The following is a 22,770-nucleotide window of genomic DNA, read 5'->3' on the forward strand; positions in this document are numbered from 1 at the left end:
CCACAAAACAAATATTATTTTATAATTTAGTGATATGTCCTCAATTAAGCTCTTGCAAAATCTCTTTTTTTATATACAATATAATGTACATATAGGAATTTACTTCTGTCCTACGCGGCTATGTCAACGCGACATTGTCGTTGGCGACTTCGTCGGGGTGATGAACATACTAGTTAGTTCATACTCGAACGAATCTGGTCAATTATAGTGTACACAAAATAACAAATTGACAAATGAACTACCTATATATTGTTCATGCACAAACTATTAGGCATAATTTTGATTATTCTCAACCGTTTGGCCCATCCTCTATGTACATACGTATTCTTATCCAGGGTTGCAATATTAAAAAAAAATAGCGGAAACTGCAATTATACCAACGTTGTAATGTGGTTCCATAAGATTTCTCTTTTAAATACTTGACGTTATGACATCTCAAAGATTTGGACAGATAAACGTTTCATGCAACACCTAGTGAGTCTATTTGAAGATATGTAGCTTTGATTGTTAGCACTTAAACCAATATTTCGTGTATGAACAAACTAGTATGTTCATGAGCGAACCGGAGGTAACACTTGGACACATATACATATATGTTTAAAATGCATCCGAGCATGAAAAGGTAATAATCAACAATGATATAAATTTATAATGTACCTGCAGATCTGGAGAAGCATCGTCCAAGTCGATGAGTCTGAGAGTCTCCTCAAGATAATAATCGAACCCTTCTCCCTCGGGAAGCTCTCCAGATAGAACGTATTCACCTGAAAGGAAAACGAAAAAAAATCTTAATAAAACATATTGAAGTCGAGCATTGGCGGCGCGAAAAAACAATAATAAACAATCATAAATGAAAACAAGTTCGTGACGGATCGATAAAAACGAGTCTTATTACAACCGTGTCCACACGCAGCCAGCGATTTTTGTCAGCGTATTAGTGATATCACTTGCCGCGAGGAAATCTCGTTGTTCGGCCGTGTGTGGACAAGGCGTTACGGACGAAACAGTCTCACGGTTTAAATAACGCAAAAACAGCACTGTATAATAGAACACAAAAAACAATATCGATACTACAGTGAGATCCACCGAAAAAGATCCAGTTCATAAAAACACCATTTAGTTCATACAATAAAGAAAACGAGTTGTCTGATCGACGATCAAAACGGCGAAAAAATAAATAAATATACTCGTACATTATTCAGTAACTCGCGCCGTGCAAAGGTCCGACTGCGATCAAAAGTTGCATGAAGGTTCTGCTTAATTTACAATGGATTCGATATAAATAATATAAAAAAAGGCTTGGCATATCGAACGTCAAAGAAACGAAAGGCTCAAGGACTTCGAGTGTGACACCATTCTTCGCCCGTAATTGTTAACTGCAACATTGCGACGACAATAGTTTCGGACCGAATCCGTTCACTGATACCGAGCCATGTTTGAAATGCGTAAATATTCAATGTCGAATACCTGTAGGTATGCCCGATCAAGGTGCAAACGGTAAAAAGTCGAGATTGGAAATATTGAAAAAATTTAATAGAAATCCGTATACAAAAAGGGGTAGCCGTAGCGAAGCTCTTTCAACCATGTAATGCAACTTTCACACATAAGGAACAAGTCTAATAATAAATGAAAAATGATTCTTTTTATATGAAAAAATCATATTGACAACTTTGAAATACACATTATCAATTTCAATTGCAAACATTATGTTATTTATCAAAGTAAGCTTATACTTTTAAACAAAGACCTTCGTCTTACGTAGAAACAAGCAAATTCAACTTTTCTAAATACAGAAACACTTTTGATTATTTATATAATTATAACCATTCATTCATGATAGTGATTAAGAAAGTGCCACAAGGATGTTTTGTATTTGCGGCTAGTATGTCGGTTTACCGGTATACCAGCAATTGCAATACCGATATACCGGTAAATCGGTAAAATTTCGCTATCAGTAAATACCGGTAACTCAAAAAATTTACCGGTGTTTACCGTTAGCTATTTTTATCGCGAATTACATATACAGGCATATTATTGCATAAGATTACATTAAAAATCGATTGTGGATTAGGTTGTCTGCAATTTGTTTATTTTCTGTATTAAATGTGGCAATTTCAAATTGATAAGATCAATGGCAACACAGACTAACTAAATTGTAATAAATGCGATCAGACGCTTGTTTTCATTATGATCGAAACTTTCAAATGGGCCAAACTTTAAATAAATAAATATGATTGATTAAAAATTAAATAAAATAAAATTTATTTATTATTACGAATTTACTTGAATTCATTTATATGAAATTATTCACCTGCGATTTATTTTTAATTATTTACGATTCAATCTAGGTTAAAGTTTTTAGGAAAAGTAACCACATACAGTTATGTATCTAATCCACGAAAGTATTTTTTTTTTTCATTTACCAATAAATATCTACCGGTAATAGGAAAAATAATTTAACCCTTACCGGTTTATGAAATTCCCTACTTTTTTTTTATTATTTGATATTTTTACTTTTTCTGCATTTAATAAAATTCTATTTTTTTTACGATTATGTAGGTATAAATATATTTTTGTCGGTGTAATTTTTTTTTCTCATTTCTCTGTATATTTTCGACCATTGTGACGCATTAGAGACTCCTGTAATGCCACAATGGTCGAAATTTAAACTTAAATAAATAGTTTCAATAAAATTGGAATAAAAGCATTTGTTTCCAATTTTTATTTCAAATTATTATAAATATAAAAGTTTTATTTTTTTGAATTGATTTCTAAACCAGCTACAAACATTGCCAAAAGTGTTGGGTAGTGAAATAATCGGCATCTGTATTTTAAAAAATCAATTTTAATTATTAAAAATCTTAAAATCTTTTCACACAGATTTATTAATCAACCACCAAAAAAGCGTTGTAAGGTGGGAGGACAAGTAACGGATGTAATTTTTTAAACACACATCGAAGATATTCTAATCTGGAATCTTTTATGAATATATAAATCACATGTGGATCATTTTGATATTTTTGTACCTAACGTATTTCCAAATTTGAATTATTAATTTAAATAAAAAGCACACATATAACACTTAAGTGTGTAGTTTTTGATATTGATTTGTTTTTCTAGTCTACATGGCCTGCCGAAATATTGCAGAATAAATTTGCATCTGAGACGATAGGAATCCAAAATTTCGTAGCAACGATTATAAACCGACATTATCGACTTGAGAGCGATCGATACGTTACATTTACGACAACGTATTGTTAATTAGGGATATATTGTCGGATTGTGTCAGTGTTGACGCGACGCAGTGGTGTGTCGGCCATTGTTTCAGGTGTCGGCAACCGAGATGGGTGGGAGAGGAGGGGCGGCTTAATTGCATGGCGGCGGCCATCGCTGTTCAGCCTTGGACACGACCGCCGACCTCTGGTTCTCAACACTACGTACAAATATGCATCATATTATATGTATATAGGTATGTACGTATGCCTAACCAACGACGCAAACAGGATTTTGACACACAACGCACAACGGGACACCGCAGCCTTTCCATCCCGAGCGTATCAATGTCGACGCGAAACGTGGTTACAATCATCACAGGTGGTCATTGTCGATGATAAAAATCGAAAACATGCGTGCGATACATCGTACATGTGTGTATGTATCTATGTGCACGGAGGTGCAATCGAAAAAGACGGTGAAATTACATATTAAATACAAACGATATTACTACGTATGTATGTATCAGTAGCGTGTGTTGGAAATCTCCCTGTTTTTGACACACAAGCTTAGTTGTGTGTGCGCGACCAAGATGAAAGGGGAGTCGGTATGACGTCACCTAGTATCCTTGTATCCTGCTCGCGCACACGTAAGTAAGGCTGTGTGACAAAACAGGGAGATTTTTACAACTCACCACTTGTATGTATGTATGTGGGTATAGAATTGACGAATGAAGCATTTGATTTAAATAACTGGCTAGTCTATATTCCATTTAATTATTGTTTGCAGTAGGGACAAAAACGCGCAATTCATATAGCTTTTCAACCAATAGGAATTAAAGAAACTGCTGAAATGAAATATAGTTCACCCGCTTGATATTTTTTCTGCTGTATGTACATATATATATATATTTTATTTATTTCAAAGATGTTGTCGACTATACTATACATATATATATATATATATATATATATATATATATATATATATATATATATATATATATATATATATATATATATATATATATATATATATATATATATATATATATATATATATATATATATATATATATATATATATATATATATATATATATATATATATAATATTTGAAAAAAAAATTTTTTAGATACCTTTATTTGAAAAGAAAAACCTTGTTTTCCACCAATACTCACAAATATTCACTTCCAGTATTTTTTAACTACACACTTAAGCTTACTAAAATGTAAAAAATTGTAAAAAAAAAATACGTTTTGTTCATAAAGAACAAATAATTTAGTTTAAATTAAGGAAAATTGGCTATAAAATTACTTACGAACATATATATAAGTACATACAATATATGAAAAATTTAGTTTATTGAAATACCGTTTTTAAATAAGAGTTTTTAAACAAATTTATACTATAAATTTAACAGTTGGTATTACATACATATGTATATTTTAAATAAACAATTTTGAAAAAAAAACAATGCCAATAAACTGTAAGCAAATTTGTAAATCTAATCACAGATCTTATACAATTAAGGAAATATAATACATAAATTGAAATTTGAGTATCTTTATTAAATACCTGTATAAGTGTTTAAAATAAAAAGTGTCTAAAATAAATGTACCTGGTGCAAATTTCTACTAAAAAAGTGTTTTTTTCAATCACCAAAGTTCTCAAACATTTAATTTTGCTTCAAAAACCAAAGTCAATATCTTCTAATATATAATTTCGAAAGAGACGTTGTAAGGTTTGGTTGGGAGCTTCAAAAAAAAAAATCAAAGTTTCTATGACGATGGTTGAATACTATTTTTTTTCGATTCAAATAAATTTAATAAAAAAACAAATGAATGTTTACTATTAGATTAACCATGTTTAAGCGTTTTATATTACAAAATATATTACAAATACCGAGCGAAGCCGGGTAAAACCACTAGTAGGCTATATATAAAGACAACTTTAAAAAGGAATGTATTTATTTGTTTAGTAACTTAGTTTGATTTGGTCAATAAATAGATAAACAGTAAGTTAAATTATCGTTCACTGACAGCTCGACTATTGTCTGTTTGTCAAAAAATACTTAAAACAATAAGTGGTTAAATGAACGTTGATTTATCTATATAGTAAGTACACTATTATCACTAAATTTTCGAAAAAGATACTGACGATTTATTAAAAACATAGATAAAGTAAAAAACTGACCATTTAAATGGTTGCCTTTTAATAATTGTACTTTTAAAAAGAATATGACATCCATTCAATCGAAAATATTTTACTGAATGAAAATGAGGTATCTACATATTTTTATTTTAAAAAAATCTATGAACTCACTCATACCTAAATAAGCTCGCACGAACTTCTAGCAAATCAATAATTAAAAAAACAAATTAACCGTAGATAATTCAAAACACAACTACTGACAGATATGACTAAAAAATAAATAACCTTTTTATTACATTCGTCACATTTTTTATCAAACCAACGTGCGAGTGCCTGATAATGTACATATGTATGTAAGCTATCCGCATATTTTCTCTATAAGGGCAGTGCGGAAAGCGAATCGTCAGCGAAAAACGTGTAACAGCGGTAAGTTGTATAAAAGAACAAGTTAGGCGATATCAATCTAATATTTTATTCAAGAATGCAAAACATCCACTATCTATCCGGTGGGTACGTCAATCGTACGCGAACAAATATTATACATGCATATGTACATATGTATGTATATGTATGTACATATATGCAGTAGAAACAAAATGAAAATTCATCGGTCGGGAAAAAAATATGGATTCGGTGTTTTCGGGGTTCGATCACACAAAAAAGAGAAAAGGTATCATTATTAAAACCGGACCTATGCGAACGAATGAGCCGCTTTACCGCTCAAAAAAAAAATGAAAAAATAAAAAAAGAAACACCCATTATATAACACCGAAGCACAAAATGGCATCCCACAATCCAATATGGCGTGCCAGCGCGTACATATGTATGTATTTCTAAATATAAATACACGTGCAATAAAATTTTCTACACATACTACGTTTACAGGTGGTATTGTTTGTCACACGTGCGGGTTGTTTGTCAAAATCGTAAACGTTAGATCTTTAACGCACGTGATTAAATCTAACGTTGCATAAATTTAATATGAAATATAATTACTTTCATTTTCCGTTGCAAATTGTATAGAATAAAAAGATATAGATATGTATAGTAAATATGAACATACATATATATGTATACGCACATACAGATATTTATTTGATCATTTTTTTTCAAATATCGTGGTCTTTAAAACGTAGTTTAACATACACAATGTATATTTTTCTCTCAGATATTGGTCCATAACATGTTTATAATAATTTAAGCAAATATTTCACACTCCAACAAGTACCCAAACAAAAAATTTTAGATGTATTTTCGATACATATATGAGCCGTTATATTTGAAGTGTCGGAAGTCCAATTTTCAATTCCAAAAACAGTATTTATGTTTGACGAAATTCACAAATTACTATCACTTACATATGTCCGATATGTCGATAGATATGTCCAGAATCTTGGAAAAGTAGAATTAACGTATTACGTTACACCAGTATTTTTAAATATTGTTAAACACAAAACATTATATTTAATGTTTTGCGATATGGAAAAAAGTGGACTGATGCCACTTTCAAATATCACGGCGCATATCATTATATATTAAATAAATAAAATGAAAAATTGAAAAAGAACAGTATAGTTACGAAAATGCCCAACATGCTATTGTACACATGAGTAGGAAATAATTGTCTGAAGTTTGCATCCTTAAAAGGTGTGGACTCGAATTTAAGTACCTCAAAATAAGTACATACACACCTATTAATAGATATTAGAAGTATTTAATACGATCAGAGGCAAATTAATATATTATAATATTTTATTGAATATTAAGGATGTAAATTTTTCTTCCTTAATATTCAATAAAATATTATAATTGTCCTTCCTTAATATTCAATAAAAATATTATATAGATTTTAAATCGAGTTTCTCGATTTAAAATCGAGGAACTCTAATTCATTACATATAAAATAGAGTTCAACGACTTTTTTTCTCGAGTTAGATAGAAAAATGGAAAAAGGTTAAGTATAGGCAAAAAATTCGCCATGTTTATTTCTGTAAAATTTGGTGGATTTATTTTTAAAACAACAAAATCATCTCAGCATAAAAAATAATATCGCAAAATGAAAATTAATTGTGTGACATCGAAACGAAGAATCCATCTACATATAAAGACGTTTTAAAGCTACTCTGTGTCTCCAATTGACACATGATAACCAAACTCAATCTATTATATACATATTTATTTATTTCGTACGAATGGTATCCCATATATACATAGATTTAAAAAGTTCGAACAAAAAGCATTCATGTAGGTACCTAAATATATTTTTATTTGAAATGAACACTCTGTAGTTCAACTCTCTCACCTGCCACTATGAAGCATCACACGTTTCACAGAAAAGGTATTTATTTCCACCTACCTGTTGGGTATATACTTATATTTAAGTTTTTTTTTACCAATACAAATTTATACGAAGAGTTCTCTGAAATTGGGTGTTTTAGGCCGCTCGTTTTATGACCCACCCACTATAGACCAGTCCTCTTAATTGGACGAACCGTATAATTTGCAGGCGTCCCAAAACGCAATTGGTCCAAAAGCTCACCAAGAGGATTTACGATTTCAATGATTTATTTAATTTACAGCGTAAACCAGAGTTTTCCAAAACACACCTACATCAAATATTACAAATATGAGACAAATAAGATTGTCCTTTTTATATTAAACTTGTTCTTCATACATTCACGTTAGCTAATACCTGTAATTCACAGTATTCGTAAGATCTAAGATAAGTTCGAAAGTTCGATCTCGGCGAGCTGTCACCGACTCGTTCATCGTTTTTATTGTACTTTTTTTTTGTTGCCGGTCCTCGTCACCATTGTGTCCGCGAGGCACTCGTAAGGGACCACTTTTAATGAAACATCTCAGAGTGGAGTGTTCCCGGAATCTTGTGGTTTTGTTGTTTTTACACGGCCGCGCGATGACAGACAGGACCTCCTCTCCTCCTCTACGGTCAGATCTGTCTCGATAATAATTTACACTGGGCGCCGTCCCACGTTACACTATCGACGATCGGCTTTGAGTCGATCGTCAATTAAACGCGATACAGCCGCTAAAGGGTTATAATTGTTTTCCGTCAATCGTATTTTGGATATCTCTACGTTCCACATAGGTGAGTGTAGTTTTGTGCCGCTCGCAGGCCGCAGGTTAAACATTCTACCTGGCGCACGTCTCTGTATGTGTGTGTATGCTCACACAAAGGGGCCGCATCTATGATTAATGAATTTCTTATTTACATCTTGGAATCTGACGTTTATGCTCTCGGTTAGACATTTCAGACCGGCCTTACAACTAATACTCCAATGTATGTATGTACGTACATATGTATGTAAAGGTCTAAACCTAAACCTAAATATGCAAATGCATAGGTACGTGTATTTATGCTAGTTCATTTAAATTTACTCTCTATGTGTGGGTATACTTTTCAATAGTAATATGTCATTTGAATTAGTGAAACAAAAATACCAACTGTAACGACTAAAGCCCGGACACAGAGGGTGTCGAGTATTGTTCAATTATTGTAAATGCATTGTTAAAGGTTCGCCGAACATTTTGTTTTTTGGACACTAGCTTTGTAAATAGAGCTAAACCACCCCGAATCCTGGAAAAAGCACGGTGTCTATCCGCAGTCTAATAATGACACATACGGGTCGTACAGCAATATGGCTCGGTGGTTGCGTTTATGTTTAGCACCGAGAGGTTACCGGGTTCGATCCCGTGCTAACTTTTAATGGTGCTGGCCAGACTTGGATATATGTGACTCCAAGTCGATCGTTTCCTATCAGAGTTTGGCAATTCATCTGATTTCATTGTTGAAACGGTTCCTCCATCAAATTGGCAAAAACCTTCCAACCCGCTGTCACAAATATCTGAATTTGATTTATGTACAACATTTAAAAATGTATGAACAAGTACTAAATCCATAGATGTCTCTATGGATTTAGTTAATTGTTAATTCATTAACTAAATACTCTTAATTAATTGTTAATTTCGTGTTCTTCAGCCATTTATGTAATCAAAAAATGCTTCAATGTGTGTTATTAATTATCTAGAAAGGCGCATTGGGGTTTACCTGTTAGGCCTTCCTGGTATATATATGTAAAATAAAAAAAAAATGTATATACATACTTATGTACTTATTTTTAGAGTTGTAGATAGATATATGATATATTAGTGGAATAGATATCTATATACATACAATAGTCACTGTAAAACCCCAAAATTTCAATTAATCCTAGGTTTTGTCGATAAATCCTGGCATTTATTATATACTATATGTAGTGAGGATTATTTTTGTAAACAGATAAGATAACTCAAATTATGAATTATTATAATGTCATCAGAAATTTATATGCATTCAAAATTTCAAGAAAATTAGCTCGGTATTAAGTAGATCGAAATTAATTTCAATAATCCAACTCCACTAACAGAAAAAATGTCAAATAAAAAGTGTAAAAAAAAATATTTACACACCTCAATATGTCCATATTTACAATATGAATATAAATAAACTTGTAAGAAAATATCTACATCTCAATTTTTGAAAAAATGTTTGTATTAAAAAAGTATTGTATTAAAAGTACAAAATAGTATTATAAACAGCTATGGAACATTCTGAAGTAAGCAATCCCAATGATAAATATGCAACATAACAGTGACTCGACTAAGTTTAGTAACTAAGTTTATCGGCAACATCTTAATTACAGTGTAATTGCGAATCATAGACGTGAAACTATCAAAATATCCATCAATATGTATAATAAAAGCATAGTAACTTCAACACGGTACAGTAAAATGATGTTGCTTGTATAAGCATATATTATATTTCATATAGATACCAAGTATTCTAAGGCAAATTTCGTAATAGCGATTACGCTGATATTATATGCAAATTGAATATGTGATAAATCATGGAAACGATGCGCCACTGGAAAAAAACTTTCAAAAAATCAGATTGACAAACAAATGATATATGACGGTGCGCGAAAACTTTCGCGAAGTCTATCGCGAATAGATGAAGCGCGAATATTCGGCGAGTAATAAATCAAAGCGAAACTTTTTTCATATAATATTGTCGCGTGGCTATTGAAAAGGGAAAGATCGATTGTCGATTGTACTGAAAACCGAATAAAAAACTTTATAAGCCATTTTCTTGAGAATATTATCGCGGGAAGAAATTGGAAAAGTTTGACGACCGGGTAATGATTCTGCCGCTTATTATAATATAATAATTCAAAAATTTATTCAATATCACACAAAGCTACATAAAATATAGATACCTATATTTTATGTATCTATATATATAGTTTTTATATATCTAATAATGTAATAAGTAGAGGTAGGACCGGAAGCGTGCCGTTTATTATTCAATTGTTGTAAATGCTTTGTAAAAAAGGTTCGGCAAACCTTTAACAATGCATTTACAACATTTGAACAATAAACGGCCCCCTCAGGGTCCGGGCTTAAGTAATAAGGTATAGTGTAAGACAAATAATGCAAAATATATTTCCAATTCATGAATGTTATTTTGGGAGTAGTCAAGAAAAACAATAACCTACTCGTACTAAATTTTCAAATAAGAAGGTAGATGTAAATAAATAATATGTACAGATATATATACATATATGTATGTCCTTAAGCCTAAGGTATCAAAATACATATGAATTATTACATGTGATATACCTACATTTAAAAACCTATTTCAAAAGAAAAACCTAAGTTATATATGATATATGTAGAAAAATTAATGAAAAAAATATATAAAAGGAAACTCAAAATATTGATTTTATAGCATTGTTACTGTTTTGAGAAAAAAAAATCGATCGATCAACTGCCACAGAGGAATCAATCGTATCGAATTAAAACCCAGAAAACATATGGACAGATACCGATATTTTCACACGATCTCTCATGGGAGTAATTCGTCAATAAGTAAACCGTACCAAACCGTAGCGTTTAAGTACTTTGGTAAATATTTTGACAAAGTTCCTAAACATACATTTCATTCTACAGAAAAAAATCTGCCTCATAATATTGCTAAATTTTAGAATACGTATACGACGAAAAATGTATATCAACTACGAAATAATATCCATCCAAATCATTTGAATTGAAACTTTAAACTTAAAAATTAAATTTAATATTCCTATAAGTATCTATCAATAATTTTTATTCGAAACTTAACCCCAAGACACGTACATTCTTTTAATTCCTTCATACGAAATCAAATATAACTGGATTCAATTTTAATGAAATCCGCCAAATTATTAGTTAATAAAATTAAAAGCGAATATAAAAAACAATCAAAACGTCCATTCGATTCCGTTAAAACCACGAAGATAAAATCAGTTAATTATTTTAAGCGAACACAATTCTTGGGCAAATATGTACATATGAATTAGTTATATCCGCACCGTCATGGAACAATTGCGAATTACTTAATTACGGGTTTACGTGAATGTTTTAGATGTAAAAATTAAACGATAAATTTGTACGGGGCCGGAAAATGTTTAACAATAGATATAAAAAATATTTACTAAAGCGCAATGCAGGTATATAATCATAAACGAATACACATATAATAATTAATTAGTGAAAAGTTGAATTAGTGAAAAATATGTATATATTTAAATAATAATCGAGGGCAAGATTTACTTCATTAGAAAAGTTCTGTATGAAATAAACAAATATTTGTGTAGTATTTTATTGTTAATGAAAAATACGCCAGTTTATTTAATCAATGTTGCATTATAAACTGTTTTAAGTGCATTTTTTTATGTATCGATACAAACATCAAAGTAAGTAAACAACACTTCAACTAATCTAATATAGAATTTCGAAAGAGACTTTGTATGTATGTTTGTTTATTTGTTTAGTTCGTTAAATCCGTGGCGTTCAATTTAATAAAAAACAAATGAATATTCAAATAAATTTAATAAAATGTTTACTATTAGATTGGCCATGTTTAAGCGGTTTATATATAGTACAAATACCGAGCGAAGTAAAAACGCTAGTATAAATATAAAATAGAATATTGAACTTTTGAATTAAAAATATCTGTCTTTGTTATATACACTACTTATTCATGTAGATATATGTACATAAATCACTTCCAAATCGAATATCAGTATCGAGTACAGTGCTAAAACCATATTCACACGGAAAAGCAAATTCATATGAATGAAAAATATCCTTACCGACGACCTTTCACGAACCAACAGAAATTGTTCTCCACAATGCGTGATTGATCAAGTATGATCAGGTGGTATACGATTGTACACTGCGGTATCACTCCGAGCACTGGTTAAAATTTGCACAAAACGACAAAAACGAACAACAAAACACAAACGCACACTGAAGCACTGCGAATCGAATATATAACGAACGATCGAACTTGATCAGGCTCGGAGGCTGAAAACGCGCGCGTTTCACTGAACTTGTATCTATAGCGCGTTCGGCGTGCGTGTAGCGTGTAGCGTGTCGCATGTGCGCGCGCGGCAGAGGACGCTCAAAATATATAAAATGGTGGCGTAGCAATGGCGCACAGAGGCGGGGCGAATGCCGACGCCATGACAGTGGGCGGGGTGCACGTCACCGAGAGAGGGGTCTACGACCAATGGCAGGCCGCTACACGACTCGCCAGGACGAGGTGCGACTATAAAATAATATATGGTTTATTTATATTACGAATATTTTTCGTTCGACAATATCAGACTGATAGTCAAAATATAATACAACGATTACATTTTATAAACACTAGTTTCATTGTTATTTGAACTCTACGCTGATTGCTTTTTACAAAGCTCTTGATTATAATGATTATAAGCTAGAGTATAATGCGATTGTGTGGAATCCGCATGAAGCAAATTACTCTCTGATGATTGAGAAAGTGCAAAAAGCATTTCTTCGTTTCCTATATAGGAAAGAATATGGGTATTACCCATATCTCTACCCTACTCCTTTCCTTTTGGGCATGCTTGGGTATAATTCCCTTGAACTTCGGAGAAACTTCTCATTAATTCGTTTCGTTCTCCTGCTCTTACGTGGTAATACGTCATGCCCGTTGTTGCTGGAGCAGTTGGGACTTTATGTCCCTAATCACTATGTGCGTGGTAGACATCATCATTTGATGGCTGTACCTCCTGCCCGCACAGTTCTTTTTCGAATGGCTCCTATCCAAGAGCTATTCGACTTCTTAATGAAATCGTTGCTGCCGAGACTGAATGTGATATTTTCCACCTTAGTGAGCGTAAATTGTCGGAAATTACTCTAACCCATTTATCTGGTAGTCTGCGCTCATTGTTTTCATGATTGATTGTGATTTATGAGTGAAATTTTTATTAACTCTCTTCCATTTGGGCCTTACAGGGATGTTTTGTATTTGTAGTTGTTTCTTACATATTTATTGGAACTGGCTGTAGGTGCAAGGCATTCCTTATGCTATATTTTTTATTTTGATATTTTTACTTTATCTGTTATTATTAAATGCTATTTTTTATGTGTATGTATGGATGTATTTATGTTTATGTTCAAATGTATTTTTTTATGTATAATTGATTAGTATATTATTTTCGTTATGTATTAATTTATGTTTAATTGTTATTTTGTTTTTTGACCATTGTGGCGCTTTAGGAATTCCTGTTATGCCATAATGGTCTGTTTAGAATAAATAAATAAATTATATTTCATTACTCGGTTTTGAGAAATTGGACGTTATTATTCGCCAATAGTCATAAAGGTTTTAGAATTGGAAATTTAATTTCCTATTGTGCTAAAACGTAGATATGCGTACTCCCTAGATTAGGATTTCTTATGCAAATGAATATACCAGAGTGGCTGTTTTTCATAAGGTTCATCGTTATTACCAATGGTGCAGTGCTAAATAAAAAAGGGTAAAAGTCGGGTTTATAGACGAGGCGGACGAGACTAGGCCCGCTCCTTGCTGTGATTGACTGATTTGTCGAGTATTGCCGTGCCGTGAATAAACTCGACTTTTACCAGATGAAATATTCCGAAAAATACTGCCTGGTTCGCATATAATTTCGGACGGTTGGGCAGAGTACGGAAATATTCCATATATTGCGAATGGAATATACACGCATTCGTTTGTATACCTGCTTTCTATTAGATTTCTAAATAATTCTAGTTGGAATTGTTGGCAAAATTTTCAGCGTGGCGGGCTTTCAAAAGAAAAGACGTCAGCACTCAAAGGGCTAATTGGAATTAAGCATGGTAAAAGTCGGAATTCTCAACAGAGCGGACCCTCTAGGCTCGGAAGCGATGCTCGGTCGACCCGCTCCTTCCTGTCATTGGTTGCTCTTTGCGAGTACTCTAATATTGCCGTGCCCTGAATTAGCTCGACTTTTACCAGATGAAATACTCCGACATATACTACCTGGTTCGCATATAATTTCGGACGGTTGGGCAGCGTACGGAAATATTCCACATATTGCGAATGGAATATGCACGCATTCGTTTGTGGTTCAATACAAATTCATCTAAATATTAATCGTATGCTCATAATATTTGGTATACAAAATTTTATATGAAATATAGATAAGCAAAAATATTTTTGAATTGTACTCGAAAAACAATTTTTATATCCAAGTACCAAGGCGGCGACCTGGCCCGACTACACCACTGGTTTTTACCACTGTTAACCCTTTGAATGCTGACTAACGCCGATCGTGTAATCCGTGTCATTCATTTGTCAACGTTTATGAAGACTGGTTTACACAGGAATTTCTGAATTTACAACCATAGCAGAATTTCCCGATGAAAATCCCTAACTGCTGAGTATTTTAGATTGTGTCTTGGCATTTAGATTGTGAGCATTACAATGAAGAAGATATAACTAGTTTTGGAAAAATACATTCATTAAATAGACTTCTTTTGTTTATTTTATATTGTCGCAAGATGTATTAGAGAGTCTAAGCACACCTTTACAAAACTCGAAATCCTCGACGGTAGTTATCTAGGGTTTTATTGGATTAGCTACAATTTTTATACCTGCTTTCTATTGGAGATTTCTAAATAATTCTAGTTGAAAATGTTGGCGACATTTTTAGCGTGGCGGGCTTTCAAAAGAAAATACGTCAGCACTCAAAGGGCTAATTGGAATTAAGCATAATTGGAATTAAAAATATTATAATTTGTAATATATAATTTACTAATATAATATAATTTAATAATATAATATAATTAATAATACCATACGGACTTCATGATAATAGTCGAAATTCTCTCTCATATAGATGTATTTTAAAATAATACAAAATTAATGAAATGCTGCATTTGCATCTTTATCTACATATGTAGATACATATGTATGTAGGTACCTATATCTACATATACATACATATTCAAGAATGGTATTATTAAATTGTAACAAACCATACAAGATGATTGTAGCAATTCCGTTACGATTCCAACTGTCGGAAAATTTGTTAATAGAAATATCTAATTCTTATTGGAGAATTTTCTGATTTTCCGAAAAATCGGATATACATAAACTAAAATACTCGTGTAATTACCTACATTTGTATAAATCGAATTTAATTTGATCGGATTAACTATTAACCATTTTTCCTTTCAAAACGAGCAATTTGTGGAGATCCTTTGGTCATGTCAGTGGGCGTGTCAAAGCAAGCCCTCGACCTGCCGTGAACAATGCCAGACGAGGGATATTGGCCGCACTCACTCAAACAAAGGATTCCGATTAAGGCTATACTCAGTTATATTATGAAAACTCATATTTTTTACAAAATAAAAAAATCCTAGAAAATAAATAACCTTTATAAACGAATTACATCCATTCATTATAAATCATGTCCAAAAATATATAAATCCAACCCAATTTATGTACATATGTACGTACATTTTCCAAACTGTCGTACATAGGTTATAGGTACCTATAGGTAAAAGAAAATGCAAAAAGAAGCAACCCAAACGAGACTTTTCAAAAACGATTCGTATGCATTCTAAAAATCTATCTATAATAAATAATAATAGCAAATAATTGTTACAAAACGTAAACACCCAAAAAAATAATATAAAAATTAAAATATCAAACACTTTTTGTTTCAGTCTAAGTTTTTCATAACGAGAAAATCCCATTTTCAATATAACCTTGAATAAATGTTTACAAGTAGGTAATAAAAATAATTAAAAAAAAAAAACACTTAATAACAATACCTACCTAAAACACAATGCTTTTCAAACTTTTAACGGTCTAAATTGCAGATTTTAGTTTTTGATTACAGTGAAAAATTGTATGCGTTACACACTGAATCCGGTGTTGATTAAAATTTAAATTAGTTTATTTTGCATTGCGACGAACGCTAATCGCAAAATTGGAGATTTTAATTTCAATAATAATCAGCGATGAATATGAAAAAACAATTATTTATCAACAAAATAATACGCCAAGGTGAGAACGGCTAAAATATTAACATTCTACTGCAGAAAGCAATTAAAACCAGGGATAGGACGTCTCTTTTGCGCAAGCGTGAGATGAACGGGAGTAGACAAGGGACGGATAGAGACGCTTCTTTCAGAGACCGCCAGATTGGCAGAAGAATAACGAAGTCATTAGGTACGAATTTAAAATAAAAAGTTTTTCAATGATTAATTAATTTTAATTAAACATTTTTGTAAAGAATCATATCGTAATAATATATATATAAATAAAAAATATACCTAATCATTTCCAATTATAATATGTATTTCATCGAATCAATCGGTGAAAAATGTATATATTCCATCTACCACAATACTTTCCCCACTAAATAATTTGAAAATATTATATCTAAGTTTGACATTTCGTGAGGTATGCGAGAGATATGTATGTATGTATATAGGTACTCTCTTCTCCTCTCATTGTGTGAATTGTAAGCGATTCGCTGCGGTAATATTGCCGTCGGACGGATAGTGAGAGACAGCCATTTTGAATTCATCGCAGCATAATGTCAAAATTGATATTGAAAATCAGTGACAGAATAAATAGATACCAACGTGTATGATTGTACATTACATTTGAAAGAAATGGACACACGTGGGGATAATGACTGCAATTCAATTCTACATACAATATTTTTTTTGAAACCCATTAATATACATACTAATAGTAATCTGAATTTATTTAAAATTGAAAACTATATACCAAATTTAAAGTTGAAATCATTTTCATTGTAATAAATGACAAATTCAAATAAAAAATTGTGATCGACAAAATAATTACTATTATACTATCTACCAAATACAAACTGATGTAGATGCATGTGTATAGAAATATACATGTATTTAAAAAAGGAAAATAAAAAATTTAAGCACTGTTTCTAAGCCTTATAAAAAATCTTGCAATAAACAGTGGAGATTACAGATGACTTTCAAGAGTTTTCGAATTTTTGAAAAATCATCAAATTTTTATCAATTACAAAAAAAAGCTAATAAAAACAATTGGTCTACATATCATATCTACTTACATTAGTTTTATTACATTTTCAATAATAAAAGTACTCATAGTTAGAAAAACCATACCTGTACGATGTATTTGAATTAAACCATCGTCCAAATAATCAATTTCAACTAATCAAAACCATTTTTTTTCTTCAAATAAACTACGACAACGTGTAATTAACAATATTGGCAACTTAAAAAAAATAAACAAACAGCGACAATCAAAATATACAACAACGAAAAAAAAACAACATTTTTTTGCATAGGCTTATCATCTCGTCACAAGTTCGTTCAATTGTTATTAATTCAACCTTTAGAGCGCGCGTGTCCAAGTCGAGTCGTCTCGCCCACACGAATTCCACCTAATTAATTCGATCGGAGACCAAACTATCATCTCCAATGTACAATGCTATAAATGGGTAATTCTATTATAAGTACACACACATACTTGTATCATAAGCGGGTAGATAGGTACATACATAGTAGATGCGCATGGGTAGCATGCTGGTAGCACGCGGCTAGTAGACCAATTAAAACAATCATATTTCAATGTCAAGATAAACAAAATGGGTCCCCGTTTGGTATAATACGCGAGCTACGTGTGTATGGGTGGGTATACGTCTACGTTTCACCATTTGTTCGTTCCCCTCGCTGGATACGCAATCTAATCTAACACACAACAATGAACCAGGGCGGTACCGACACCCCACACGATACACCCTACGTAGACACGTTTAGGTATAAATACCTATATTACCCTTATATATAAATATTATATATACGTAGTGTCGGTGTGTGTGTGAATTCATATATCCAATTCAAAGTGAACGAATATAAAAGGCAAAGAAAAACTATATAAAAATGTATATTCAATAGATATTTGTTATAAGGTGATATCGAATTTTCGAGGTAACCTTACTTTTTACAAAAACATGGTAGACAAATTTAAATGAAAATTAAATATACATAGATATCATAGTCATGTGTACATATGTAGATGGTTAAGTAAAATGTGTATAAGTTAAGACACAAAGATATCTTGATATTTTGGCTAGATATCTATGATCCGTATGATATTGTATTCAGTAATATAATAATGAAGGAGAAAAAATAGAGTTGGAGTTCCAAATATTCGAATATATTCTAATATCGAATATGGAAAAGGTAGTATGTAGCTTTAAATTATTTATTTACAGTTTTAAGAAGGTCAATATATTATCAAAATTTTTAGAGAATCATAATCCGAAACATCAAATAGAACTAAATGTGCTGTAGATTGAAAATAAAAAAATATTTTGGTATAAAAAGTATTCGAATATTTGGATTTGGAACCCCTAGTATAGAGAGATAGATAGACACACGTATTTTTTATGTAGATTTCCAAAATTTTATTTTTATTATTTTATTATTTTACAAATCAAAATATATGTTTACCATGGTGTCATTACGGGTTTTACCCCAAGGCTGTCACCTATGGCCAAATTTGTACATACATATGTACTTTATATAAACTTATAACATTATTATTATAAATTTGAAATTATATTCAAATAATAGTGACAAATTGGGATAGGTTACCTATTTGTTTGGAACCGTTTCAACAATGAAATTGAAACATTGGAAAACTCTGATAGGAAACGATCGACCTGGAGTCGACATACGTACACCTATGCAAGGTCTGGCCAGCAACACTGGGCCAGGTATTGAACCCATGCCCTCTCAATTGGTAGCATTATACGCTAACCACTAAGCTAGGTTACTGGACTTATATTTTCAATTTGTGTTCATTTAAAAGTAAGATGATTAAAAGAAAGATGATAAAAGTAAGATACTAGTGGTTTTACCCGGCTTCGCTTGGTATTAATAATATAAACAGCTTAAACATGGCAAAACAATCTAATAGTATACATATATGTATAATAGTATTTATATAACATTCATTTGTTTTTTATTAAATTTATTTGAATCGAAAAAAAAATAATATTCAACGATATCGATATCGTCGTCTTAGAAACTTAGATTTGTTTTCGATGCTCCCAACCAAAACTTTACACCTTACGTGCATACAAAGTCTCTTTCGAAATTATATATGAGATATCAGCTACAGTGCGACATTGCGTCAAAATAATTCAAGATCAAGGATTGAATTCCAAAGGTTTTAAGCCAATTAAATACTTATTAAATAACAAGTCTTCTAACAAGACTTATCTAATGTGCAAGCGCGAAATTTTCTGACAATTTTCGAAGGCTATGACGAATACAATTATGTATGTATATATGTATGTACGCCATAAATCACTTTCATCAATAAAAAACCATATCAAATATGCATGTACTTTCATTTTAGTATATCTAGAATAAATACAAAATCTATTCAAATTGTTCCACATGCACATCGCGAGTGCAGCGTTCAGCCAGATGCGCTTGCGCATGCTGCACGCACGTACCTATGTACATATGTACATATACATACAGTCGTACATGCACAATGAAGACAGCAAATATGACAAATGCTCTTGTGGTGACGATGCACTTCGCCTGCACAATTGCATTCATTTGAGTCGGATTATACGACAAAAGTATACTTAAAACGCAGCGACACTCTCGATACATTTAATTCAATATTTAAATTCGCAACGCAACTCAACGTACACCTATATATCGGCCATATGTAATTTACGAGTCGAGGTCACGCTATATGGATATAACGTATATTTATAAGTTAATTTCGATAGAAAATTACGAAAAATTATAGATCCTTCAACGGATTTCGTGCGTCGGATGAAAATAATTGGAGGCCGATACGCAATCGGAAAATTCAAAGTCATTTCGATTAAAAAGGCACTGTAATTTTTTATTTTAATACACTACTCAGAGCATTTATATAACGCTCGTGAAATATTTCAAAGGCTTAAAAACGGATGATTAATATGATTTTTTCATGGAGCAAGAGGGAAGAGTGGAAGTGAAGGGGGGCAGTAAAAACCCCCCGTCAAAAATGACTATTTATTATATTTATACGTTGCATTATGCGTCGTACAGTTCGTTAGGATAACGTCAGTATGCGCTTTTCACTATACGAATGGTACAATAGCCAGCTACAAAAGGTTTAAGGTTCGAATCCCGGCGTATTGAGATGTCTCTCCCGTGGGGATTGAAATGTCATTTTCAAAAGAAGGAAAAAAACACGTTTACCAGTATCGAACTACTACACTTACGTGGATACTACCAATTAAAAACACAGAATTTAGTGCTGCATCACGATTTGCAAGGAATAAGATACAAAGGGAGAAGGTAATCAGCCTTCTGAAACGACTTTAAAATTCGATAATGCGAATAATACAAATAAAAGAAATAGGAGTTTTCAGTCGCGTCGCGTCGCTCGGAAAAAAGTGCAAGTTCACTGCATGCAACCGACCGTATTCAGAGATTTCGAAATATCGATTTTGCGAACTTGGTTCGCGTAGTCCAAGGGTTTATACTCAACGGCTCGAGGCAAAGGCTGAAAATTATCCCACGTGGCAAATAAATAAAATGTAAATTCGTTTGATATAAAAAAGAGCTTTTGAGTGCTTTTACAAAAAGTCTAACTTTTGGAATTCTAAATTTTCGGAGAAATTAATATAAAGAAATAAACGTAGGTACATTATTGATACCTACAAAAAAATATATAAAGTACATGCTTTTACAAAAAAGGACAACACAAAAAAATTCAAACAAAGAAGAAAGAACTCACCAGATTCTACATATTTGCCTCTCCGTTAATGATTTTCTTCATACTTTTATTATTATTTATAACCAAATAAATGGAAAAAGGGAACAAATTCACTCAATTCAGAGTGGTTGAAATCCTCATTCATCTATGAGTTAAATATTATTATTTTTACCATATTTGGGATTTGGTATATATGTAAATAAATAAATAAATTTTAATCAACCGCTCTCTTACCTAATATGTTCACAAAACAAATATTTTTTGACAATTTTCGCGTTGATGCATATTATCAACAACCAATCATACGACTTGTGAGGTTGGTTGGTAAATTTAGCAGGTAAAATTAACTTTTTGACGTTCGAAAAACACACAGTTCGTTCCAATTTCAAAGCTCAATAAATTGTTATTTATAAACATGGAAGGTGATTACTTTATGAATTAACCATTTCTTGATAAAAATATTATGTGAAATTGAGAAACTATTTTTACCTTGTTTCTGTGCATATCCCACACCTAAATTTATTATTTTCATACCAAAAAAAAATTGCGCACCGTAGGTTTAAGTAATAAAAAATATTGTGTATTTTTTGTATACATAGATATTAACTTTTCCACGTGAAGTGTAGGTAATAAGAGGGTGGCGGAACTATGCTCTACGGTCGGGTAAATTTTACGGAAAATTGGCGCTATAATCGTTCCTTTTAGTGGTTCCTTTTTTTATTTTTGAAGCATATGTAGAACGGGCGTCAAGGTCATCCGCGATCGGTCGAATCATCGGTGTACAGTAGAGTTCGGACAACCGCGCGTGAATAGAATCCGTCTACAAAGGATGATGCGGTGCTTTTTACCTTTTGCCAAGTAGTCGTGATAATGTCGAATTTTTCTGGTGTCACCGTGATATCTGAAACGTACGATTTGCGGTGACGATCCGGAGCCCGGCATGTTGAGTGTTAAAAGTACTCCAATTAGAAAATAATTTAAAAAAAAAACAGTACTATATCGAAATCGAATCGTCCGTTGCAGACGTCGTTATGCCATTTACATTTTTTTCGTATTATTTTTCGACTCCCCTGTCTTACGAGCATTATTTTTTGTTCGTTCGATAATATTATTTATTATTTTTTGTTCGTTGCGTGGTGCGCGTGTGTCTGTGTTTCTTGTATATTAGTTGTATTCGAGAAAAAGTGTAGTCCCAAAATCGATTCTCGGACCCCCCTTAGTGCGAAATGTGCTTCGTA

The 22,770-nt window shown here is 32.0% G+C and overlaps 1 protein-coding gene across 5 annotated transcripts in view; it reads right to left on the minus strand.

Moving 5' to 3' along the window:
- The window catches only part of cnc (NFE2 like bZIP transcription factor cap-n-collar), an 84,652-nt gene that overhangs the window by 21,439 nt on the left and 40,443 nt on the right, over positions 1-22,770 (minus strand). For all 5 annotated transcript variants that reach the window (XM_077446729.1, XM_077446730.1, XM_077446727.1 and 2 more), the window contains exon 6: positions 658-764. In XM_077446729.1, the coding sequence (XP_077302855.1) occupies positions 658-764 (107 nt within the window). The remainder of the gene's footprint in view (positions 1-657; positions 765-22,770) is intronic.

Source organism: Arctopsyche grandis, chromosome 3, assembly GCF_051622035.1.
Source record: "Arctopsyche grandis isolate Sample6627 chromosome 3, ASM5162203v2, whole genome shotgun sequence".
In the NCBI taxonomy this organism is placed as follows: Eukaryota; Metazoa; Arthropoda; class Insecta; order Trichoptera; family Hydropsychidae; genus Arctopsyche; species Arctopsyche grandis.